At 40.9% G+C, this 27,073-nt stretch overlaps 1 protein-coding gene across 2 annotated transcripts; it reads left to right on the top strand.

Moving 5' to 3' along the window:
* The first annotated feature begins 875 nt into the window (after positions 1-875).
* LOC132828031 (AN1-type zinc finger protein 5-like) lies at positions 876-26,308 on the top strand. 2 transcript variants are annotated; one of them, XM_060844945.1, is made up of 6 exons: positions 876-974; positions 6,823-6,982; positions 10,346-10,451; positions 12,652-12,749; positions 14,508-14,633; positions 24,517-26,308. In XM_060844945.1, the coding sequence occupies exons 2-6, from the start codon at positions 6,832-6,834 to the stop codon at positions 24,663-24,665; spliced, it is 630 nt and encodes a 209-aa protein (XP_060700928.1). In that variant the 5' UTR covers positions 876-974; positions 6,823-6,831; the 3' UTR covers positions 24,666-26,308. The 2 variants fall into 2 exon arrangements, with proteins under 2 accessions (XP_060700928.1, XP_060700919.1); XM_060844936.1 differs by having other exon boundaries at positions 24,514-26,308.
* The last annotated feature ends 765 nt before the right edge of the window (positions 26,309-27,073 follow it).

Raw genomic sequence — 27,073 nt, 5'->3', positions numbered from 1 at the left:
TTGGATAATGAAATTTCTTTTCACCTAATGCTGATTGTGCTGCTGAAAATAAAGTGGGCTTCTGTGCACGATGGCAAGGGAAGTTCATGTCAACCATGCATAGTTACAATTGTGGTTGGCTTCTTCCATGATTTTAAAAGAAAATTTAATGCCAGCAATAAATTTGGACACGTTTTGGAAAAGGAGAAATCCTAGTAACCATTTGTGAATATTGGCAGAGTAGAGTCTGTTATTCTTAAGCTTTGTCAGTAGTCCCTTAAAAGAGTATTATCATTTTTGTTCGGCAAAAATATTTACTGTTACAAAACCAAGACAGGTAACTGATGTTAAGGAACATATTAGCCATGATCTATTGAAATGACACGAGAGCGTGAACTTGTTCAGTTCTTATAAGTGGGTTGTCAGCATTTGATGGGTGGATGCGCACTCCAGGGAGGTTAATGATGAAGCAACTTTTCATCCAAACCAAGCAATGTTAGTGACCCCAACAGTGGAGTGTTTACTCCAATTTTCAGATTGAAATGGGACAGCATCGGGAGCACATGATTGTTCGGGGAGTCTCCCGACAAGGCAGATTAATGAAGTCAGGTGGTCAGACCTCAGAGAAAATATGAGTGGTGAGGTCGAGTACATTGGAAGAAGGGTGACAGCTGAAGGCTAAACACTGCTAATTTTAAACTGAAGCCAAACATCTTGAATAAACAAAGCAAGACAGACGTATAAGCAGCCGGGACACACACGTGTGTTTTCGCGGGTGGGGGTGACACCTGCTCTTCCGGGAATGGGGAAAAGGGGCGGGGAGGGGCGGAGACCCCGCGCGGGGGCCAATCAGGGGCCAGCACGAGATGGCTCTTTGTGATGTCAGACTCCTCACGCGCAAGAGAAAAAGAACGCGAGCTTCCGGGCTCCGGGATACACGGATTCGGAGTGAGTGAGAAGGTCGAGCTGAGGCATATACCGAGGTGGCGGAGACGGTAAGGTACCGGTGTGTGTGTGTGTGTGTGTGTGTGTGTGCGCGCGCCCCCGGCCCCGATCAGGTGGTTAGGCCCAGGAGCCCGTACCCCGTGAGCTTCGGGACGACGCGCTGTTTTGTCCCTGGCCTGGCCTTGCCTTTCCGCCGGAGTGAGGGCCCTGGCTGAGCGGGGAGGCCTGAGCGCTCCAGTGGTCACCGGCCGGTGGGGGTGGGGGGAAGGAGGCCTCCTGAGGCCCCCCTCTGTCCGGCACCGGCCGCTCCTCAGTCCGTTTGTGGCCTTTCTCGTATTCTCGATATTCGCTTTTTTTCCAAAAATAATAAAAATCCAAGGTTCAGAAGTGAAGTTGGAAATATATCCACCCGTTTCCCACTGGGGTATTGACTGTTTGGATTCGATGTGGATGGAGGGCAGAGAGTCAGACACGAGTAACCTGTGATTTACTCCAGTCTTGTCCTGTCCTGACTGGGCTGCTTTCTATTCGCAATAACGTTCGTCACCCGGTGAATTGGGCAATAAGTTGTTTTGCTGGGCCCCACAAAACAGCTCATAGGCTTAGGAACTACCCTGAACGCCCTGGGCTGGGTGAATTGGCCATACCACATTACCCAGTGCTCAGGGGTGTGGACCTTGGGTACATCCATCAAGGGGGATGTGGAGTAGTGGGTCTGGGTGGGTTACACTGCGGGGGGGTTGGTGTGGGCTTGTTGGGCCGAATGGCCTGTTCCCACACCTTAGGGAGTCAGTCTTATCGGTCCGTTAAGTATAATTTACGCCACTTTCTGTCGCTGTAATACACCATGAGTCTCGAGGATCATCTTACCTGCACGAGTACGATTTTTAAATCTATCGTTAACACGTTGGAAATAGTGACAATTGAGACAAAATAGAGCGAGTGCTGGCAATCTGAAACAGAACACCCGGAACCGGCAGCATCTGAGGAGCGCAGCAGTTAAAATTTCGAGTCCACTTTGATACTTCACACCTGGAAAGTATTAGGGATTTTCATACTCGACGCAGAGGCCCACCGGCAAAAAGGTTAATTGTGTAGAAATATGTGACATGAGTGCACATTAAGGTGTAATGGGGAGAGTTAGTCCTCTCGTACTAACAGGGCTGTATGAGCAGCAGCTGTTAATGTCCCTGATCAGTCACATTGCAGCCTTGTGATGGTCAGAATTGAATGCTTTGGTCCTTGTGATTTTCCTGAGAGAATTTAGTTGGCATCTATTTAAACATACTTAACTCACCTTTTGCTTATATGAGGAAACTATGCCACAGTGTAGTTATTAACCTAATGTCTGTCTTTAGTGCTACGTAATAAGTGAAGAATTAATTATTTTGATAACTATGATTGTGGAATGAAAGATCCATGATGTGTATATAGCCTTGGATTACTTCTGTACAAATTCAGACTGGTATTCCTCTTGTGGCTGTTTTTCGTCTTTACAAATGCAAATTGTACTGATTATTGACTCAATGGTAGCCAGTTACTACTAAAATGGGTGTGTCCTAACAAAAGCAGAAGATTGCTGAACTTGTTTTGCTCGCTAGTCATATGACCTACTTGGTATACGGATACATGCCTCAAGTATATTTGGACATGGGTTTATGCACTGAGTCACCACTTGATAAAGGATTGTACTAAAAATACTGTTGTCATGGTGTATCTGCATTAGCACAGTTTTAAGCACAGCTGACTTCACAAAGATGAATGATGTGGAGTACTTTTTTCAAGATGTTGTCTGGGTATTTTGAGTGACACTTCTGGTGCCTAGTTAATTTAGACTTGAAAATATTGAATCTAGCTTTGCACCACTTGCTGTATAGAGGTAATTGAGAATCTGCCCAGTTGAATGATATGGGAAGAGATGGTAACAATGTTGAAAGTTTGACAGATGTTGAATCATTGGTTTTCTGTATCTAGTTAAATGATAAGTGAAGCAAACTTGTGGTTTCAGTCTTCAACTAATTAAGTTGATTCTTTCTTTCTTGGCATGACCTGGGTGGCACAGTGGTTAGCACTGCTGCCTCCCAGCTCCAGAAACCTGGGTTCATTTCCCGCCTCAGGCGACTGTGCAAACTCCATAGTCATTTTCTGTGTCTGTGTGGGTTTCCTCCAGGTGCTCAGGTTTCCCCTCAGTCCAAAAATGTGCAGGTTAGGTGAATTTGCCATGCTAAATTGCCTGTAGTGTTACTAGAGGGGGTAAATCCAGGGGAATGGGTCTGGGTGGGTTGCGCTTCGGTAGATCGGTGTGGACTTGTTGGGCCAAAGGGCCTGTTTCCACACTAATGTAATCTAAACTTTCAAAATTAAGGTAATTAACATCCCTCCTCCATGTCAAACCTGAGTCCTTTCTACCCTCTGATAAAAGCTATTTCTGTGACTAATGCTTATTTTTGTACCAAAAAATCTCTAGTTAAATGACTTGTTTGAGAGCAATTGGTGAGGCAGTCAGAGCTGGATACTGAAACCTTTGTTTTTGTCAGGTCAAACTTGTGATCATGAATTTGAGTTGGAATTTCACTATTCAAATTTGGATGGAGGAATTACATATCAAAATCAATTCCAAAAAATGACTTTTTAAACTTCAAACTTTGTGCTGATTTGGTACAGTAGTAATACCTTGTGCAAAAGGATTAATCCTAGCTATGGTGCCATGTTAATAAAATGTAATTCACTATTTTTACATTTTGGCCTTGTGTCCTTTTAGTTTCTGGACTGTTTATATTTTTCACTTTTGTCTTGAATGAATTAGTTTTGGTTTAATGATTGCTGAACACAGGATTTTTAAATGGTATTTCCAGTGTGGAAGTAGGCCATCAAGTCAACACTGATCCTCTGATCAGCATCCTAGCCAGCATGGTAATTTTAAGATGCTAGTTGAGGTGGAGAGGCATCTCTACCTCTCCTAAACCTGTAATTTTGCATTTTCCCATGGTTAATACAACTAGATGACGACATTCCTGAAAATTGTTAATTTAGCTTGGACAGTTCACCTAACTTGCAAATCCTTGGCCTGTGGGTTGAAACCAGAGGAAACTCATGCAGACACTGGAAGAATGTATGGAGTTTGCACAGATGCCCAAGGGTGGAATCAAACCTGGGTTCCTGGCACTGAAGCAACAGTGCTAACCACTTGAGTCACCATGACACTTGGGGCTTTTTCATCAAAATGAGATCTCCCTTATTTGTGTGTGCTAAGTCATGGGGTTTTCTCAAAGGTAAAGTAATGGCTTAAATTTTCCTGCCTGGTGCGTTGTAGAAATCTTGTAGAGTAGTGCTAGTGTCATCCTGAGCTAGGAGATAGGTTTAAGTCTCATTGCTCCACAAGTGTGTAATAGCATCTGAGAAGCCTTGCTTTTAGGAAAGAAGTTATTCTAGCTGGTGTATCAATACTGTGCTTATTGTGGCAGTGTTTATTGTGGTCCTAGCAATTTTCTCTAGGGAGCTGGTGGTGTCACCTGGTTTCCACTAGTAAAAGCAGAAGTCTACAAAATCAATGAATGCTTGGAGCTGACATGGTAATTTTAAGATGCTAGTTGAGGTGGAGGCAAGAGGTGATTTAAGTTGCTTGTGTGCAAGTTAGTTGAGCAGATGAGAGAAATTGCTGAAACTTGACATCTCAGCACCAATTGGTAATTCCAGTAGCATAACAAGACAGTGTAACTTGGGATACTGATGCTAGAGGTTTGAGTGAAATTCCCTTTCTGAAATGATAAAGCTAGTGAACATATTATCTGAATAATAGTGGAAAAGCTTCGATTGGGTTTTAAGCTGGCTGCAATAAGAGCATCATGCTGGACTGATGGTAGTAGGTGGTGCTTTGAGAATACAAGATCAGAATTTGAGCCCAGGGTGCAATGCAGTACTATAGTAACTTGTGCTTTTTAATCCAGAGACTTTCCTTAGGAAGGATGTCATCAGGAGCAATTGACCACTTGTTTTTTTTTACCCCAGGTGCCTAAGAACTATTGTTAGCTGACCTCTAGGAAATTGGTTCTCTCAGAGCTAGGTATCTATTATATAGGTTGACAAGTAAGTTGCAGGGTCAATGAAGGTGTGGTAGATCTTGGTGTGCAGTTTCGCAATTGCTGCTCCTTCCCTCATCAGAGAACAAGATGAGAAATGGGGCCTGAGGATGGTTCTTTCTGGATTTCCTAATGCAAGGATCAGATAGTCATCTTGGCTGATGCTGTGCCCAGTTGGGAATAATGTAACTTGATGAATGGAGTCAGCTGGGTGAGGCAATGCATCTAAGGACAATTTTTAAAAAGACTTTTCTGATTAGCCTGTTCAGATGTTACACACATCTGGAGCAAGTGTGGTGAGCTCAAGCCTCCTCCCTCAAAGGTAGGGATACTACTCCAACAGTTCATACTCCCAGGTGGTCTCCCATCTAAGTACTCACCAGCTGAGTCTGCTTAGATTCAGATGTGTTGAGACTTCAATGCTATCAAGGTTCAAGTGCATAGAATTGGGTTAGTGTGGTTCATAAAGCAATGTTGGAATTCGATATGACAGTAGGTTGTCTCTCAAATCCATGCTGAAGAATCCCCAAAGAATTAAATCCATCCCTGTCTTGTTTGATTCCCATAGTCCTGCAACTGCTCATCCATTGATTTGAAATGTTTCTACATTCTTCACCTGTATTGAATTTTAAGTCACTGTCACTCCACATCTCTTGCCCAAAAATTTTAAATCCATTTCTCCTTTGTATTATCAGTTAATGAAGTATTTTTGTCTTGTATAGCTGAGCCTGGTATCTTGTACTGTGTGTTACCTTTTTAGACTATCCCATTATGGGATAGAGCAACCCAGTTTAACAAGTAGGGGTCACCCATTTAAGTGCAGAGATTTGTTCTGGAGAGTTGTGGTTTTTTGGATCTTGGGAGGTCATGAAGGCTTAAACATGTTCAAGGTTGTTCAAGGGAATGGAGGGGTCTGATGGTATTGAGTTGAGTCATAAACAACTGTCATTCTTATTGAATGAAGCAGGCTTTGAGGTGCCTATTCCTACAGTGTTTGCTCCAAGTGGAATAAAACCTGCTTTTCCAACATACTGTATTTGTTCCCTGGAACCATTAGTTAAGTATCTACTTTGCACCAACTCGAGGATATTTTTCCAATGTACAGTACTGTAATTGGGCCTAATCAAACTTTAACTGTTTAGCATGTTTTAATTGTGAAAGGGTTCAGGAAAGATTTACAAGAGTTTGAGAATTTGAGCTATAGGGAGAGCCTGAACAGGCTGGGGCTGTATTTCCTGGAGCATCAGAGGCTGAGGGGTGACCTTAGAGGCTTAAAATCATGAGGGGCATGGATAGGATAAATAGTCTTTTCCCTGGGGTCGGAGTTCAGACCTAGAGGGGAAAGATATGAAAGATTCCCAAGGGGCCAAATTCTCACTCAGAGGGTCGTACAGGTATGAAATGAGCTGCCAGAGGAAGTGGTGGAGGCTAATACAATTGCAACATTTTAAAAGGCATCTGGATGGGTATATGAGTAGGAAGGGTTTGGAGGGATATGGGCCTAGTGCTAGCAGGTAGGACTAGATTGGGTTGGGATATCTGGCTGGCATGGACAGATTGGACCGAAGAGTCTGTTTCCATGCTGTATATCTGACTCTGATTTGCAACATGTACACTCCAATGAGGATGTAATTTTCTACAGCTGCCTATGAATGGTAATGCATCATATCTAAAATATTTCAGATCCTTCTATTACATAACAATTTCAGATTCCCTTGCTGTGAGTAGTTTAAAGATTATTTAAACTCTTGCCATGTTCATGGAACAGATACCAAAGTTTTTTCAACTCCATTCAATGTCTTGTCTTTTGTACCTGCAGTTTACTAATATGGCTCAAGAAACTAATCAAACTCAAGTGCCTATGCTGTGTTCAACTGGGTGTGGATTTTATGGAAATCCCAGGACAAATGGAATGTGTTCAGTATGCTACAAGGAACACCTACAAAGACAGCAAAGTGGTGGCCGAATGAGTCCAATAGGTAGGACTTAAATTTTTTGTTTCTCCACTCTCAGGTACCATCTTGTGAAGTTATTGTAGCCCCAATTACAGTTGCTGTTCCAAATTGGCCTGAATACTAGTTGCCAAATTTAGATTGAGAAAACATTCCAAACAAGGAATTGGATTGACTTCATCTGGAAGAAAGTCAAGCAAAATTTTGTCCATGGGCATACGAATAGAAATTGGACTATTCGGTGTCTGCTCTGCCATTCAATCATGGTTAAGTTTTTCAAATCCGTTCTCTGCTTTCTTCCTGTAATCCTCAATCCCCTTGATGCTCAAGAACCTATCTGCTGCAGTCTATAAATGTACTCAATTGACCTGGCCTCCTCCTGCTTCTATGGCAATGAATTCCATGGATTCACCACTTTCTGGCAAACTTTCTCCTTATCTCCATTCTAAAAGGTCTGCCTGTACTGAGGCTGTGCCCTATAGTCCTAGTCTCTCCTACCAACAGAAACATTTTTCCAACATCAACTCTGTCCAGGCCATTCAGTATTCTGTATGTTTAATTAGATTCTTCTCCTCTTCCACCCCCCCCCAACCCCCTGCCCTCACCTCGCCTCTCATCCTTCTAAACTCTATTGAATATAAACCTGGAATCCTCAGATGTTCCTTGTACATTTAAGATTTTAATTCCTGGGACCCTTCTCATTAACCTCCACTGAATACACTAAGGTAGTCCATCCTGAGATATGGGATCCAACACTCTGCATATTACTCCAACTGTGGTCTGACCAGAGCCTTAGAGCCTCCAAAGTACATCTTTGCTCTTATATTAAAGACCTCTCAAAGCATTGTTGCATTTGCCTTCCTAACTACTGACTCAAGTTTATCTTGAGTGAATCATGGACTACGACTCCCAAGTCTTTGCACTTCAGACTTTTGAATTTTCTCCCCATTTAAAAAATAGCACATATATCTTCTTACTACCAAAGTGAATGACCTCTCTTTTCCATGTTGTACGCCTTCTGTTGCTACTTCACCCACTCTTAACCTGTTCAAATCTTTCTGCAGCCTCCACAGCGCCTCAATGCTACCTGTCCCTCTACTTATCTTCATTGTCAGCAAACCTATCCAGAATGCCCTTGTTCCTTCATCTAGATCATTAATGTATAAAGTGAAAAGTTGTCCCAACATTGAGCCTTGAGACACCACTTGTCACCAGCTGCCATCCTGAGAAGGGGTCCTTTTATCCCCACTTTTCTGCCAGACTGCCAAGCTCCTATTCATGATATCACCTTGCCTGTAGCACCATGGGCCCTTATTTTGCTTAGTAACCTCCTGTGCATTACTATGTCAAAGGCTGCCTTGATGTTTGGGTAGATAACCTCTTAGCTTTCCTTGATCTAACCTGCTTGTTTCCTCAAATTCTCAGATTTATCAGGCAACTCTTTCCCCTTGATGAAACCATGTGGACTTTGCCCTATTTTACCATACACTTGCAAGTATTCAGAAATATCATTCTCCACAATGGATTTTAGGATCTTACCCACAACCAAAATTGGGCTAATTGGTCTGTAATTTTCCAACTCTTGCCTTACTCCCTTTTTAAATAGGGGTGACATGTTCGTGGGTTTTTTCAGTCGTGAACCCTTTTTAATTCAAGTGATTACTGAAAGATCACCACTAACACCTCCAATATCTTGTCAGCTATCTCATTTTAGTACATTTGGTCTAGATGATGTATCCACCTTCAGACCATTCAGTTTTTCTAGCAACTTCTCCTTGGTGATGGCCAACCTACTCAGCTCTGCCCCCTCACTGACTCGAATTTTTGGGGTATTACCCATGTCTTTCACTGAAGACTGATGTGAAGTAATTATTCAGTTCCTCAGCCATTTCCTTGTCTCCCACTCCTTCAGTGTAATATTCACTGGGCCCAATGTCATTTTTGCCATTATGTATAGAAACTCTTGCGGTCTTGTTACTGGCTAGCTTACCTTCATTTTAACCTTTTTTGTTGCTGTCTGGTCTCGAGCTTCCAAATGCCCTGGTTTCCCACTGCTCTTTGCCTTGTATGATTCTCTTTGCTTTAATGATATCCCTGACTTCTCTAGTCAGTCGTGGTTGCCTCATCCTCCCTGTACCATGCTGCTTTTTCTTCTGGATGAATCTGCCGTGTCTTCTGAATTACTTCCAGAAAAACCTGTCATTGCTGTTCCATGTCTTTCCTGTTAGGCTACGCTGCCAGTCAATTTTCCCCAGCTCCTGTCTCCTACATCTGTCAGTTGCCTTTATTCAGCTGTAATACCATTTTATCTCTGATTCTATTTTCTCCCTCAAATTGCAGAGTAAATTCTTACATTATATTCTCACCTTGGATCTCCTTTCTTCTCTGCTTTTGGTAGTCTCCGGAGTGCCTTATTATTGTGAGCATAATTTGAAATAGTTCATTCCACGAGAGAGTTATCACCAAACATTAAAGCATTAGTTATCTTAATTTCTAGATTGTGAAACTAGCAATGTTTCCATGTGAAAGTTTTGAATTTTGTTCTGTGGCTTTTTACAATGAAACATTTCTTTGCATAATTAATACTAATCTGTAAGCTGTCAGTTGACATTCTCTAAGGTAGTAGTAGGCATATAATGGCAGATCAAAGTAGAATGTTCTCAAAAACTAACATTTTGCTGTAGGCTGTCAGCAACAGACCTAATGAATGGAAATTAAAAGGAAGCCCTGTACATGAAGTAGCCACTGTCAAAACTAAACTAGGCAGTTCTTTAAAGCTTTCAATTACTTTGATTCCCTGAGCATTGACTACACTTCTCAGGGTGTCACTTAACTTTGTTCAGTACTTTGTGCATGAAACTGGAGGCAGGGAAAAAAATGCTGGAGCAGTGGTGCAAAAATCACTTTTCAATGTTAAAATTGTGCTAAACAAAATACCAAATACCAGAAATACTCTGGTTAGGGAGTATCAAAGTTGGTACTTCAAATTGATCAGAACTGGGTATACAGTGTAAGTGTAACTGTTTTAAAGCAAGCTTTAAAAAAAAAAACAGGAAGAAAAAGATCTGATGGAAGGAAAGTGAGATAACAACCCTCTTAAAGATGGTCTCGACTGACCACTGCAATTTGCTGTGCCCTGTCTGTGGGATCAGTTTCATTCCACTTTGGAGTGTTGCATCCACTTGTTGCAAAACCTGATGTTAAACTTATTTTTCACTGGTTTGGTGTACATGATTCATAACTAGCATGTTTATATATAACCAATCCTATTTTAGGGAACAAGCTCATGCCTGACCCCTGCCACACTTTTCTCGTGGCTAGCTTTTCATTTTGTTAGTGTCAACAAGAAATTACAACCGCTACTGACTTTTTTTTGTTTTCAATCCTTAGGTACAGCTAGTAATTCTAATAGTTCCAACTCTGACTTTGCTCACATCCAGCGAACAGAGAGCTTTAAATCTGAAGGAGCCTCCATCAATGTAAATGTCAAAACACAGTAAGTCTAAATGACACCTTGCAAGTGCTTGCCAGTTTTTGCCTGATGGAATATTATTTGAGCCTTCCTTAAATGACTGTGTAGATCATGTGCACATCTATTAAACCTAGGCTCAGTTGTCCTCAGTGTTTAGGGCTATAATAGCTCAGTTGGATGTAATATTTTTACCTTTTTATACCCCTAAACATGTAGGTTTAATTTCTCCTGCATAAGATCACACAGGCAGTTTGTTTAACTGAATAGAATGGATTGTATTGTACCAGGGATTCAGTTTCAATTCTACATAAGTCAAGCCCTATTTTGGAAATGTGCGCTACCACTCATGGAAACACAATGCTCATAGTCAGATGTACAGCATGGAAACAGACCCTCTGATCCAACTTATCAATGCTGACCAGATATCCTAACCTAATCTAGTCATGTTTGCCAGCACTTGGCCCATATTCCTCTAAACCCTTCCTATTCCATATCCATCCAGATGCTTTTTAAATTGTGTAATTGTACTAGCCTCCTCCACTTCCTCTGGTACTCACTTCAAACATTCACCACCTTCTGGAAAAAAATGTCCCTTAGTCTCTTAAGTTTTTCCCCTTTCCATAATCCTATGCCCTCTAGTTCTGGACTCCCCACCCCAGGGAAAATGCCTTGTCTATTTATCCTATCTATGCCCTTTGTGATTTCATAAACCCCTATAAGGTACCCCTCAGCCTCTGATTTTCCAGGGAAAATAGTCCCAGCCCTTTCAGCCCCTCCCCAAAGCTCAAATCTTCCAACCCTGGTAACATCCATGTAAATCTTTTCTGAACTCTAAGCTTCACAACATCCTTCTGATAAGAGGGAGACCAAAATTGCACACAATATTCCAAAAGTGGCTGAACCAATGTCCTGCAGTGCTGCAACATTACCTCCCAATTCCTATACTCTGTGCTCTGGCCAGTAAAGGAAAGCATAACAAACACCACTGCCGTACCTGCAAATCCATATTGCAGATCCTCTTTGTTTTAAAACCTTTTAAGTGAAATCAAGCTTAGGATATTGGTTACAGGTCGATTACTGTGTAATCTTCAGGAACCTTGCAATATGTAAGATGGTTTTGGAGATAAATCCTGCAAAGTTGAAAGCAGTGAGCAAGCCTGCTGTCAGTTCTGCTTTCCCTATGTCAAGTTATATCATGAATTTATAAACAAATTGTTTGATGAATTATAGGGAGTTGGTTTGAAGTCATCCCATTTAGGGTTGCTGCACAGCAGAGTGAAGTGGTCATCTCTTACAGGTGGAAAACACATTTAAAATGTACAAATGAAGCAAGGATGATTGTCATAAAGCAAGTTATTAGGGTATGGAATGCCCTATCTGGAAAAATAATGGAAGCACGTTCAGAGGAAGCATTCCAGATGGCACTGAGTGGTTTATTTGGATAGTAATGTGTCAAAATGCAGGAGGTTGAGATAATGAGCTGATGCAAGTATAATCAGGTGAAAGGTCACCTGCATTGTAATTGTTTTCTCTTAACATCAGTTTAAAATCACCACCTCCTGGGTAGTGGCTAGAATGGCATGGGTCCCATCACTAATTAGTGGAACACCAGAGGATCACTGTACTTGTATCCATACCAGAGCAGCCAGCCATCTCCATGACAGCCTCAGACAAAATCCTGCAGCTGCCCCATTGCCATGAGCTCAAAGATACTAAGGAGTAACTGCAAGCCAGTCAGGAATACCAAGAAGTGAACTGCAGCCCCTGTTCATCCACCCCAGCAAACACTCTGGATGCAGCTCCCCTTTGCATTTGATTTTGCTAAGTTAATTATTCACTTTCTTTGAAAATTTTAACAATTTCTACCAGTAACAGTTTGAAGTACTGTATTTCAATTTGGACACTATAGGCATTATTTTAAGTGTCCTGAGGTCAATCCTGCAGACTTGATTCCTGTTTTTCCATTAGTCCCTGTGGAACCAGTGCTTATGAAGAGTCTATTTTGAGTTGCTCAAATCGGATTGAGGACATCTTGTAGATATAGTTCCAATCCCAAGATGCACAATTAATTTGCAATAAAACTGCAGAATTTTTTGAAAAATGTGGATCAAGTGGCAGCAACAACAGAAATTCCTTCGTTTTAATAGTGCTAATAGATTTTTGATCTTGCAGGTTTTTCTTTTGAACTAAACTAATTATCCTGATGTATTTTTCTGCTTGGCAGAAGCATGTCTGGATCAACCTTGCCTGTGACGCAGCAGATGACTGAAATGAGTATTTCCAGAGAGGAAAAGGAGACAGAAGTTCAGTTGGCAGAGCCAGGTAATTTTTTTTAAACTACTAAACATCTTGAAGAAACCATTTCTTCCTTGTCATTGCTTGTAGAGGTTCTTGCAAAACATGGTGTTCAGTATGGCCCACAGCAGAAACAATTTTCATTTTGAAATGGCAGAAGATCAGTTTGGGAGAGCTGATGGTATTGTAGGGATATGGAAACAGCTGTAGAGTTTTTGGAGGGTGACGATCAAGCACATTCCTTCTGCAGCCCCTTTTTTCTTGTGGGGGTGTTGGTGGTTGTCCTCTCCAGGAGGAAGTAGAAGCAGTTTGAATTTACTAAGATTAAATACCTTGCAATACCTTCAGTCAAACAATCAAAACTTTCCCTGGTCTCAACAGTCAAACTACCCACAGTTACTTTTGGGCCAACTTCAGAATGGGTCACATTCCTGATTTTATACTTCAGAACCTTTTGTAGCTTAAACTTAGACTAAATCTCTAAACCTCAATTTATTATGGAGGCTTTCACTCAAGAATTTAGAATGGGACTTAGTCTCATGTGACCTTTAGAAGTTTATAACCTCACGAGGAGCATGGATAGGGTAAATAGACAAGCCTTTCCCCTGGGATGGGGGAAGTCCCTAACTACAGGACATAAGTTAGGGTGAGGAGAAAGATATAAAAGGGACCCAAGGGGCAACTTTTTCCCCACACTGGTGTGTGTATGAAATGAGCTGTGGGAGCAAGTGGTGGAAGCTAGTACAACTATAATATTTAAAAGGCATCTGGATGGGTATCTGAATAGGAAGGGTTCAGAGGGATCTAGGCCAATTGCTGGCAAATGGGACTAGATTAGGTTAGGATAGTGTCAGCATGGATGAGTTGGACTGAAGGGTCTGTTTCTATGCTGTACATCTGACTCCAGCCCCCTTACGGGGTTGAAGTAGTTTTCATTATGGGGAATTTGAAACTTGAAAGCATAGTCTCCAAAAGTGGTCTTGTATTATACTGTAGTTGGAGAACCTTTCACTGATGGCTGCAAATATTTTAATTCTTGGCTGTAATTAATTTCAAGGACTTCTGCATATGGAGGCAGGTGGGTAATTGGTGTGAACTGAAAACTTGCCAAGATCATACTGAGTAACAATGCAGCCTCGAGGGGTCTGTTTATTTTCTGTCCTTGCTGGCCTAGATCCTGAACATGTCAAGTTTTTTTCGATACTTCCATGTTTGTCCAGTCCTAAACTTTTCTATCACTATCTTCTGAACAACCTTGTCATCTAGCTATCTAGAACAATACTTAGCTTCTTACAGACCCCTTTTCTAAAGCTTTCTCAATAGCTAAGTATTTAATCACTTCTGCTTTCAACGTCCTATTTATGAAAGTCCGATAAAGGTAATATAAATGCATTTGTTCTTTGTTAGGTCTTGCTCAAGGTGTCTGCGCATCATAGTATTGTTTTTCTATTCAATGTGTACTCTAGCTTTAAAACAGCCCAGAGTTGGTTTGCAGCAGCTTTTTTTTGGTTGGGCTGGATTATGACATTGTCACTTTAATGTTCCTGCTAAATGGAAAATGCTTCATACCAACATGACTGCAGTGCATACAATGTTTGTTTGGGACCCACTCTTCAATATGCCTACCTTCATTGAATAAGAAAAATGATGGAACATCAATTGAACTTTGAATTTTCCTTCTGCAAATATGGATAATCAGGGTAATACTTGGGGAGAAAATGTAGCTATTTGATATAGATGTGCTATAACTAATTGATATAATGTGAATAACCTACTTGTCTTTAGTTATAGCACAACCATCTGCCCTACCTGCACCAACTAGTACATCAGGGAGTGAAGATAAATTGCCAGAGGTACCCCGTCCAAAGAAGAATAGGTGTTTTCAGTGCAGGAAAAAAGTTGGTCTTACAGGTGAGTTTTTAGAGCTAAACTCTTCAGATTGCATTTGTAAATGCCACCAAATTTGCAGCTGGTTAGTTTTTAGACTTTGCTATGAATCCAGTGTCTGCCTGACCATAATATTTTGTAATATGAACAAAAATATGAAGTAATGTCTCTTTACATTTGTCCCATGGCATCGGCAATCCTATACTGGCAATATATTATGGGTAAAAGTATTGAGTGGGAGATGTTGTAATAGGAGCAGAAATAGGCCACTTGACCTATTGAGTCTGCTTTAATTCCGTGAAATCATGGCTGATGTAATCCTCATTCCACTTTCCTGCCTTTCCCTGTAACTCGGTTCTCTTGCTGAGTTAAAATATCTTCACATTGAATATACTTAACCCAGTCTTTTCTTTTGCAGTAAAGGATTTGAGATTCACTCCTCTTGAGGGAAGAGGGGGAATTCTCCTAACTTCTTACAGTGACTGGATACACATTATCCTCCAGCCCTAGATTTCTCTCACCAGGGGAAATGGGTTCCTTAAAGTGGCCTCAGACTGTTCACCGTATTCCAGCTAGTGGCTTGTATAGTTTTAGCAAGCCATCCCTTTGACACTTTCTCCTTTGACTTCAAAGCCAATATTATGTTTCCCTTTCCTATTGCCTGCTGAGCTTTCTACAGTCCTTCCACAATATTAATCTTGTTCTTACCTCATTTTTCCACACTACATTTGAGCAAAAACCCTGGCAGATACACTTATTCATAAACCCTCTGCAGACTCCCATCCCATACTTGCTTTCTGACCTGTTGTCATCTGCAAACCTGGCAATAGTATATTAGACCATAAGAGGATCAGAAGTTGGGCCATTCAGCCCACTAAGTCCTGCCATTCAATCATGCTGATGTCCCAACCCCATTCTGTTTTCTCTAATTGTTGATCCCCTTAACCATTAAGAACCTATCTATTTCTTCAGTATACTCAAGACCTGACCTCTACAGCTTCCTGTGGAAATGAATTCCATAGATTCACCACTCTGGCTGAAGTTTCTTAAGGGCCTTCCTTTACTAAGGCTGTGCCCTTGTGTCCTAGTCTTTCCTGCTCATGGAAACATCTTCCCAATGTCCACTCTATCCAGGCCTTTGGTATTCTGGTTTCAATTAGAGCACCCTCATCCTTTTTATAAACTCAAAGTATGGACTCAGTCCTCAAACGTTTCTCATTTATGTTAAGTCTTTTATTCCTGCAGTCATTCTCTAACTTCCTGTGGACTCTTTCCAGGGTCGGTACATCTTTCCTGAGGCATGGACCCAAAATTGCTCAACTCCAAATGTCTGACCAGTGCCTTTTAAAGCCTCCAATTCATTCCTGCTTTTATGTTCTAGTGCTGGCAAAGTAAATGCTTTGCTAAGTACTGACTTAACCTGCAAGTTTGAAAATCTTGGCCTACCAAGTCTTTGTGCTTCAGACTTGAGTTTTCTCCCCATTAGAAAATTGCACATGACACTTGCTAGCAAAGTGCAGATCTTTCCCACAATATACTCAATGTGTCCTCCTTTGCCCACTTTCTTAACCTGTCCAAATCTTTCTGCAGCCTCCCTGCCGCCTCTATACTACTTGTCCCTCTGTCTATCTTTACATCTGCAAACTTAGCTAGAATGCCCTTAATCCTCCTAATCATTAATGTGAAAAGTTGCCCCAACACTGACAATAGCATTCTGCAGCAGTGATCAGCTGCCATCCCGAGAAGGGCCCTTTCATCCCAGAGTCCTGCCAATCTTCTATCCATGCTGTACCTTGCCTCTATTGCCATTGACTCTTGGCTTACTCAGCAATTTCATGTGGCACCTTGTCAAAGTCTTGAAGTGCAAGTGGATAACATCCATTGGCTCTCCTTGGTATAACCTGTTATCCTCAAATTCTAGCAGATTTGTTGGGCATGACCTCTCCTTGATGAAACTATGCTGACTTTGTCCCATTTTGCCATGTACTTCCAAGCATTCAAAAATCATTCATCAGAATGGACTAGAATCTTATCCAGTGCTGAGGTTAGAATAATTGTCCTGTAATTTGTCTTTTGCCTTACTCCTCTTTTAACAAGGGCATTACATTACTGATTTTCCAGTCCTCTGGGACTATCCCTGACTCTAGTGATTCCCAAAAGATCACTAAGACCTCCATGAGCTCGAGCTATCTTCTCCCAAACTCTGGGTTGTAATCTCTGATTTAGGCCTTTTTTCAGTTTGTTAGCACCACATTCGTGATGGCCATAGTAACCTCTGCCACACACGCATGCATGCGCACACACCTTTGAGATGTTCCTTCTGCCTTCCACTGAAGACTAATGTTTTGGTTCTTCTACTTTATTCTCCATTACTTTAGGTCTTTATATAAATCTCATGCAATCTTTTCTAATATGTCAATTTCCTCCCTCATTTTTGCTTTCTCATAGGATTCCCACTGCCACACTGCTTTCTTTTGCTGTTACTGTCCCTAATGTCCGTCATGGTTGCCTCATCCTTCCTTAGTATGCTGCTTTTTCAGAGGGATGAGTTTTTGCTGTGTCTCTCTCTCTAATTCGTCATATGTACAGCATGGAAACATTCTTCAGTCCATGCCAACCAGTTATCTATCTATCTTTCCCCTCTCACCCTAAACCTATGCCCTCTAGTTCTGGCATCCCCCACCACAGGACTTTGCCTATTTATCCTATCCGGGCCCCTCATAATTTTGTAAACCTCTATAAGGTCTCCCCTCAGCCTCTGACGCTCCAGGGAAAACAGCCCCAGCCAGTTCAGTCTCTTTATAGCTCAAATCCTCCAATCCTGGCAACATCCTTGTAAATCTTTTCTGAACCCTTTCAGGTTTCGCAACATCTTTCCAATAGGATGGAGACTAGAATTGCACGCAATATTCCAACAGTGGCCTAACCAATGTTCTGTATAGCCACAACATGACCTCCAACTCCTGTACTCCATACTCTGACCAATAAAGGAAAGCCTACCAAATGCTGCCTTCACTATCTTATCTACCTGCAATTCCACTTAGCAGGAGCTATGAACCTGCACTCCAAGGTCTTTGTTCAGCAACACTCCCTAGGACCTTACCATTAAGTGTATAAGTCCTGCTAAACCAAAATGCAACACCTCTCATTTATCCGAATTAAACTCTATCTGCCACTTCTCAGCCCATTGGCCCATCTGGTCCCGATCCTGTTGTAATTGGAGGTAACCCTTTGTCCACTACACCTCCAATTTTGGTGTCATTTGCAAACTTATTGACTGTACCTCTTATGCTTGCATCCAAATCATTTAGTAAATGACAAAAAGTAGAGGACCCAGCACTGATCCTTGTGGCACTCCACTGGTCACAGACCTCTAGTCTGAAAAACAACCCTCCCACCACCACCACCCTCTGTCTTCTACCTTTGAGCCAGTTCTGTATCCAAATGGCTAGATGTCCCTTTATTCCATGAGATCTAACCTTGTGAATCAGTATTCCATGGGGAACCTTGTGAAACACCTTACTGAAGTCAATATAGATCCCATCTACTGCTCTGCCCTCAATCATCATTGTTACTATGAGAACTCAAGTTTGTGAGACATGATTTCCCCCACACATAGCCATGTTGGCTATCTAATCAGTTCTTGCCTTTCCAAATACATGTACATCCTGTCCCTCAGGATTCCCTCCAACAACTTGCCTACCACTGAGGTCAGGCTCACTGGTCTATAGTTCCCTGGCTTGTCCTTACCATCCTTAAACAGTGGCACGTTTGCCAACCTCCAGTCTTCTAGCACCTCACCTGTGACTATCGATGATACAAATATCTCAGCAAGAGGCCTAGCAATCACTTCTCTAGCTTCAGAGTTCTTGGGTACACCTGATCAGGTCCTGGGGATTTATCCACCTTTAACCATTTAAGACATTCAGCACTTCCTCTGTGATCTGGACACTTCGCAAGATGTCACCATGTATTTCCCTACGGTCCATATCTTCCATATCCTTTTCCACAGTAAATATTGATGCAAAATATTCACTTAGTATCTTCCCCCATTTTCTGTGGCTCCACACAAAGGCTGCCTTGCTGATCTTTGAGGGGCCCTATTCTCTCCCTAGTTACCCTTTTTGTCCTTTAATATATTTGTAAAAACCCTTTTTGGATTCTCCTTAATTCTGTTTGCCAATGGTATCTCAATCCTCTTTTGCCCTCCTGATTTTCCTCAAGTGTAGTCCTTCCTCCTTTACACTCTTAAGGATTCACTCAATCTATCCTATCTATACCTTAACCAAACCCTCAATTTCTTTAGTCATCCAGCATTCCCTATACCTACCAGCCTTCCCTTTCACCCTGACAGGAATATACTTTCTCTGGATTCTTACCTCATTTCTGAAGGCTTCCCATTTTCCAGCTGTCTCTTTACCTGCAAACATCTGCCTCCAATCAGCTTTTGAAAGTTCTTGCCTATTACTGTCAAATTGGCCTTTCTCCAATTTAGAACTTCAATTTTAGATCTAATCTATCCTTTGCCATCACTATTTTAAAACTAATAGAATTATGGTTACTGGCCCCAAAGTGCTCCTCCACTGACACCTCAGTCACCTGCTCTGCCTTATTTCCCAAGAGTAGGTCAAGTTTTGCACCTTCTCTAGTAGATACATCCATATACTGAATCAGAAAACTGTCTTGTATGCACTTAAAGGTTTCAATGGAGAGGAATTTAACACTGGCAGTCCCAGTTGATTGGAAAGTTAAAATCCCCTACCATAACCACCTATTATTCTTACAAATAGCTGAGATCTCCTTACAAGTTTGTTTCTCAATTTCCCTCTGACTATTTTGTAACTTTGTTGAAAAACAACATTGTTAGGCCACTTAGAATACTGCATGCAGTTCTAGTCTCAATCCTATAAGAAGGATGTTGTGAAAGTTGAAAGGGTTCAGAAAAAATTTGCCAGGGTTTGAGCTGTACAGAGGCTGAATAGACGGGAGTTATTTTCCCTGGACAGTCGGAGGCTGAGTGGTGATCTTGTAAAGCTGTATAAAATCATGAAGTGCATTGATAGGGTAAATAGACAAGATCTTTTCCCCAGGGTGGCAGAGTCCAACGCTAGAGGGCATAGGTTTAAGGTGAGACGGGAAAGACTTAAAAGGGACCTATGGAGCAACTTTTTCATGCTGAGGGTGTCTTTTTCGAATGAGTTGCCAGAGGAAGTAGTGGAGGATATTACAATTACAACACTTTAAAACCCATTTGACTGGGTATATGCATAGGAAGGGTTTAAAGGGTTATGGGCCAAATGCTGGCAAATGCAACTGGGTATATTTAAGACATCTGGTCAGCATGGACCCAAAGGGTCTGTTTGTGCTGTATATTTCCATGACTCTAACTGAAATATTTGATTTGAAATAATTAGCACAGAAGTAAACTTTCAACACAGGTTCTGTGCTATCAGAGTACAGATATGCTTGTGAGCTTCGTTCTTCCTACTGAGGAAGATCCACTTACCAGGGGAAGGAAAGAAAGAAGCAACAAATGGAGACAGTGATATTTTCTAATCACAGACAATGCAGTCAGAATTTAATTTGATTGGTAATAGAATTAAAACAGCCTTTACAAAGATAAGTGTCGTCTTAAGCGGTAATAAATAGTGATTTTTTTTTCAGATTTTAACTTAAAACGTCCCTTGCACTAGTAAATTCATCACAGCACAAACTTTATTTATTCTATTTTCCTGAGAAACATTAAAAATGCTTCCATCGGAATTTAGTGGATCAGGGCACATCACAGGGGAAGTCACTAAAGACCACTGGCAAGCTAAAAGATAGTGTAGTCAGCATAGTTTACAGAATATTTACTACTTGTATTTCAATCCTGATTCATAGTAAATGACACCTTGTGGCTCTTTTCAATCAGTCATCAAAAAAAATAATGCTGAGCAAAGCAAATGAGGAAAGGGAAATAGAGGGAGGACCCAGACAGCTGAAGGCATGGCTGCAAGTTCCCCAAAGCTTCAGGCATCTGTTTTTCATCACTACCTTTTAATATTTCTTCTTGGCCTCAGCCATTTTAACTTGCGTAACCTCCTCCAGCCTACAACCACATCCCATATACCTAGTGTCATATTCCCACCACACTTCACCCATAATTGACAGCCATACTGGGTTCCAAACACTGGAATTACCTGCTTGAAGTCCCTTCACGCTACTTTCCCCTCTCCATACAAGATGACTCTTTTAAAAATCCACCTTCTATCAAATGTGTGCTCAACCTTTCATTGAATTACTCCTAGAAACTCCTGCCATTGCTGTTCCACTGCCTTTCCTGCTAGGCTTCTCTCCCCAGTCAGTCCTAGTCAGCTGCACCCTCATGCCTCTAGTTGCATTTTATTCAACTGTAATACCATTTTATTGGAATCTGCTTCTCAAATTGCAGAATAAATTACTTCATTATAGTCTGTCTTGTAAGGGTTCCTTCACCTTTAAGTTCCCTTATCAAGTCTTTCACATTGCATATCACTGAATCCAGAATTGCCTATTCCCTAATGAACTCCACATGCTGTTCCAAAAAGCATCTTGTAAATATTCCACAAGTTCCCCTTTCTTGCAGTCTACTAGCAGTCTAACTTTCCCAGTCCATCTGCATGTTGAAATCCCCATGATCATTGCAACCTTACCTTTCTTACACTAATATAGAAAGGTTGTATCTTGTGCCCCACATCCTACTGTTTAGAGGTCTGTATAGCTCCAATTATGGTTTTTTAATCTTTGCCATTCCTCAGTCTGGCCACAGATTCTACATCTGACCCTATATTTGTTTCTTGCTATTGATTTGATTTCATTAATGAGGCAAAATCACCCCCTCTGTCCACTTGTGTATCTTTTTGTTAGAATGTATATCCTTGGATATTTGCCTCCAGTCCTGATCTCCTTACACTACCTCTGCCTGACACAATATACCTGCCAACTTTTGATTTGCACCAAGTTCATTTGCCTTATTTCATATACTGCATGCATTTGGGTACAGCATCTTCAGTCCTATATTTACTGACCCTCTTCTCATTGTCATTCCTTATCCTGTATGCTTGAAGTTTTGATCCCTAACCCTTTCCAAACACGTGTACTGGAGTTCTCTCTTTTTTGTATTTTAAACTTTTTTCCCCATACAGATGAATACACCTTCAGAGATGTTAACCTGCTTTGTTTCCCACTGGCCAATATAATTAGTTTTCCCTTTTTCCCCTGTCCAACCTGTACTTTAAAGTCTTGTTGATCACACTATTTACGCTTCCACTAAAGGTATAGACTATACCCTCAACAGTACAGATCCCTCCTGTGTTAATGCTAAAGAGTGCTCCATGAAAAGAATCCCTTGTCAGACCAAGTGTTTACTTCCCTTATTCTCATTGCATGCTGGTTTGCACATGGCTCAGGTAGTAATCCAAAGATTTTAAACCTTAAGGACCTGTTCTTAAACTTATTTCCTAGTTTGATATTCCCTAAACAGGACCACTTTTTTTTTCTAGTCATGCCCACATTGCATTAGATTACTTAGTGTGGAAACAGGCCCTTCGGCCCAACAAGTCCACACCGACATGAAGTGCAACCCACCCAGATCCAATCCCTGACATTTACCCCTTTACCTAACACTATGGGCAATTTACCATGGCCAATTCACCTAACCTGTGCAGTTTTGGATTGTGGGAGGAAACCAGAGCACCTAGAGGAAACCTATGCAGACACTGGGAGAATTGTGCAAACTCCACACAGTTGCCTGAGGCAGGAATTGAACCTGGGTCTCTGGTGCTGTGAGGCAGCAGTGCTAACCACTGCTGCCCACATTTTGTTTGCCCTGATATAGGACACAACTGGCTCTCCTGATGTCCCTTACCTTGGCACTAAACAGGCAGCATACTTTACAGGAGTCTTGATCCTGCTTACAAAGGATGCTGTCCATTCCAAGTTTTATAATCTCCTAAATTACCTATTGTTTTGTTTCTCCTTGTTGAATGGTCTCCTAAATCAGTGCCATGGTCAGCTGGCTCATCCTCCCTGTAGCTGTACAGGGAGCAAATTTCATCGGACCTGTTGGGCAAGGTCAAGATCAGGGGCTCCTCTGTTCCAAAATACAGAATCTCACTACTTGCCTCACTGATTACAATGCACTCTTGATCAGATGGGCCAATAGACTGAGGAGTGGCAGATGGAGTTTAATTTAGATAAATGAGGTGTTGCATTTTGGGAAAGCAAATCCTAGCAGGACTTGTACACTGAAGGTTCTAGGGAGTGTTACTGAGCAAAGACCCTGAAGTGCAGGTTCATAGCTCCTTGAAGAGTTTAGTATGCTTGCTTTCTTTGGTCAGAGTATCAAGTACAGGAGTTGGGTCATGTTGCAGCTGTACAGGATGTTGGTTAGGCCACTTTTGGAATATTGCATGCAATTCTGATCTTCCTATCGAAGGATGTTGTGAAACTTGAAAGTGTTCAGAAAAGAGTTACAAGGATGTTGCCAGGATTGGTGGATTTGAGCTATAGGGAGAGGGTGAATCCAGCATTGGAGGCTGAGGGGTGACCTCATGTTTATAAAATCATGAGGGGCATGGGTAGGGAGTCCAGAACTGGAGGGCATAGGTTTAGGGTGAGTGGGGAAAGATGAGACCTTAGGGGCAACTTTTTCAGAGGGTGGTACATGATGGAATGAGCTGCCAGAAGAAGTGGTGGAGGCTAGTGCAATTGCAACATTTAAAAGGCATCTGGATGGGTATACAAATAGATGGGTTTTTGAAGATATGGGTTTGGTGTTGGCAAGTGGGACTAGATTGATTGGGACATCTGGTTGGCATGGACTAGTTGGACCAAAGGGTCTGTTTCCATGCAGTACATCTATGACCCACAGTCACCCTGCTGTCTCTGACCACTGAATTTGAGGTACTTAATCTACTTGGTGTGATGACCACCTGAAACAAAATATCCAGTAACCACCACCCCCCCCCCCTGCCCCCAAGCACTGATCCTGTGATACTCCATTAGTTGCAGGTAGATATCTTGAAAATGGTATTTTATCTCCACTGTCTAATGGTTAGCTATTCTCTATCTGTACTGCTGTACTACCCCCAACACCATGGTCTCCTAACGTATTGGAATTAAGGCAATTTAAATGTCTTTTGCAAATCCAAATGTTACAGGTTCCCTTTATCTATCCTGCTTATACCATGTCAAAGAACTTAAGTTTTGTCAAGCATGATTTCCCATTCGTAAAGTAAAGCTGGCTGCATGATTGTGTATTTCTGCATGTTCTGCTATTATATCCTTTTTAGTGACCTCTTCCCTTGGTATTGCTCATGGATGAATTGGAGAAAGGTGATGGAAGATGAATGTGTAGAGACTTCAGCTTAGCAACTTCCTCATTTTAGTATGACTTAATTCCAATTTTCTTTTACTATGCAAGATTATTTTCCTACTTTCACTCCTCGTTCTGACATGGCTTTCTTTTGTTTCATACTCTTCCTGCTTAAATTGCTTTTGATATCATGATCATTTCACATCCCTTTTGTATGTCCTGTCAAAGATTCTTTTTAGTTTGAAGTAAATTTTAGTTCACAATTGGTTTAGTTGTCAAATTCTCTGTCCATAACTTAATCCACATGAGTGGTCACTTTGACATTCTTAGGCCACCTTATGCCAAAATAGCTTGATAGCTACTGTTTGTAGCCACAAAGATTAATTGAAGAACTTGGTATATCAAATACCAAGCTCTTTCTTGTATAGGTTGCTCAACTTTTAAATTTTTTTTGTGGGAGGAAATGAGCATGATGCACCTGCATGAATAGCAATGTAACTTTTTTATAAAAACACAGGTTTTGAATTCAACATATTTAAGCTAGAATAAAGATTTTCTCTTCTATAGCAGGTTTTGACTGTCGTTGTGGGAACTTGTTCTGTGGACTTCATCGTTACTCAGATAAACACAATTGCCCTTATGATTACAAGGCAGAAGCAGCAATGAAAATCAGGAAAGAGAACCCTATTATTGTGGCTGAGAAAATTCAGAGGATTTAAACAGGCAATTGAAGACAATAACTATCAAAGACTGCATTTATTTCTTTTTATCCCCAATCTATTTTAGGATCCTCCATAGAGCAGATGCATGGGCTGTTTTAATCCTTGTCTGTTCTCCAATTGTGCTTTAATCCTAGTTCCTAATTGTAAGGTGGCTGGACAATACTAAATGCAATTGAGCACACAGTACTAATCACAACAAGTGAAACCGTTGACCTACAAAATGAATGGAATGAGCTGGTTAAATGGCGATCACTAGTAGTGGTTGATGTGCCAAGCTAGCTTAAGACAGTGTTGTAGTGCTTTTAATTGAGTAAAATGACCAACCAAAAACTTGTTTGATAACCTGTTTCTAGTGCCTAAGCAGACTTCAGTCTTTGGATGACTTCTAGTATAGTCTATAGAGTTAAATAGATTTTAAAATATGATAGACTGTATATTTGAATAACTTGGATTTTAAGGTGCATAGCCAATTCCATTAGTCTTGGAGCTGTCTTCTCATAGGCATACGTAGACTCAGTTTTGTAGGTTAATGACTTTCATGCTGATGTTATTCAGGGAAAACTTGTGCAAATAGGGAAGGCTTTTCAAATTGACTTGTTTTCAAGGCTTTAATTAGAAAACCATTTTCCTCTACTAGAACACAATCAGCCTGTAAATGTGTTCAAAGTATTTAAAATGGGAGTCTGAATAATACAGAATGCTGTCAAGGCCAATGAATCTGAGCCTCTTTCTCCTAGAATAGTAACTCTGCCTTCATTAATTTAAACATATACATTAACTTTATGTAGCTCAAGATACATGCAGGCTGTTTACAAAAGTTGCACATGCTTTTAACAGATGTGAATGAGTTAACTGTGTCCAAGCAACTAATTGGTAATGTCCCAATTATATTGCATATGTTGGTGCATCTCATTACACTTGCCACATGGATTCAAATGTGTAATAGAATGCCAATTTTCATAGTTTGGTAGCCTCCTATCACCAACCTGGGAGAAGAGAGCCTTGCATGGCTTGTATGACTGCATGTAGTGCCCAGTTATTTTTCTTAACCCCTTTTGTCTGTTAAACTGTGTGCTCTGCTCAAGCAGATGAGTTAACTTGATAGGCTGTGTGCCATTTAAGGACATTAATTGTTTTAGTATGTTCGTCTGCTGATAGTGCACACCTGTCATAACTCAATCCCACCATGACCACAGTGCATTACAACTGTGCTATATATTCTACAGTGTTAGGATTATAACATTGGCTTATTGCATGGACTGCATGTCCTCAGCAGTGTAAAATGTTGAACTGTAGAAATGACAGTATGCTCAATTGAAGCTATTGTACTTTTACATCTGTTATTAGATTTGTGATGTACAAATTAGTTGCATTTTAAATCTAGTACAATTTAACATGTAGCGTGATCAAATCTTAATTTTAACAGGCTGTGACTTTGATTACTGTTCATTCTTGCAATAACTCTGCATATTCAACTACTGTACACAGCTTAAGTTTTGTTGACAAACTACAGTATGCCTTTTTAATTTTTAATCTTGGGTATGTAATTTGTACAGAAGTATTTATATTTATGTAATGCATATAATCATGCTTGTCCGCACTTATGCGAAATTGGATGTAAATAAATATGTACAGAATAACTTGTTTCTTTCCCACTTTAATTGAGTCGTATACACTTGGCCCATGTACGTTTACCCTGTTTCTCTTCCAGGTATCTTTGGTGTTTTCACTTTAATTTTGCATTGTCCTCGGTGCTTCAACCAAATGAAAAGGGAGTGAACTGGCTTTAAGTTTCACTTGGTCGCAACAGTAGTTTATGCTCTTAGCATGAGGTTAAGTCATCTTCAATTAGTCAAATTTCCTAATCAAGGGAATTAAGGTTTTAATTGCTGGCCCTAAGGGGAAAAATAGATTGTTATTTCCTAATCTTTCAACAGCAAACTTCTCTAGTCTGTTCAGTCTAACCTATCTTCTCTTAAAATAGAACACAATGTATTTTGAGTTTGCATTCAAACTGGCAGTTGTAAGCTTTTGGATCTGTAGCATGTTGTTGTGAACATATTTGGAATAATGATTCTCAGATGTAAATCAAATAGATGAAAACATTTTTGTGCCTTTTTTTGGGCTGACTGGTTTATTGGCTCTTAAGTAGGTTTTTAATCTGTCCTGTCACTCAACATCAGTCATGAAAGTTGGCCAACCTGCTGGGATAGTGATGCCTGAATATGTCAAAGTCAGTATTTTTGGTTTTAAAAAAACATTCAGTTCACAGAAATTCCGTATCCATTCAAGATCAAAGTCTATTTTTGTCATGACCTGTGGAATATTTTAGAAAATTATTTCTAAAAGCTAGAGTATTGCAGCTTTCACTTTCCATAAAGTTAACCACTTACAATACCATTTAA

Source organism: Hemiscyllium ocellatum, chromosome 2 (genome assembly GCF_020745735.1).
Source record: "Hemiscyllium ocellatum isolate sHemOce1 chromosome 2, sHemOce1.pat.X.cur, whole genome shotgun sequence".
NCBI lineage: Eukaryota > Metazoa > Chordata > Chondrichthyes > Orectolobiformes > Hemiscylliidae > Hemiscyllium > Hemiscyllium ocellatum.
This window is presented reverse-complemented; position numbering and strand designations above follow the sequence as displayed.

Bases quoted from the DNA above. Each gene is read 5' to 3' on its own strand.
- LOC132828031 (XM_060844936.1), top strand. From the start codon at position 6,832: ATGGCTCAAGAAACTAATCAAACTCAAGTGCCTATGCTGTGTTCAACT. The intron at 6,983-10,345 runs GTAGGACTTAAA...TTCAATCCTTAG, and splicing joins TGGCCGAATGAGTCCAATAG to GTACAGCTAGTAATTCTAAT. The intron at 14,634-24,513 runs GTGAGTTTTTAG...TCTCTTCTATAG, and splicing joins GAAAAAAGTTGGTCTTACAG to CAGGTTTTGACTGTCGTTGT.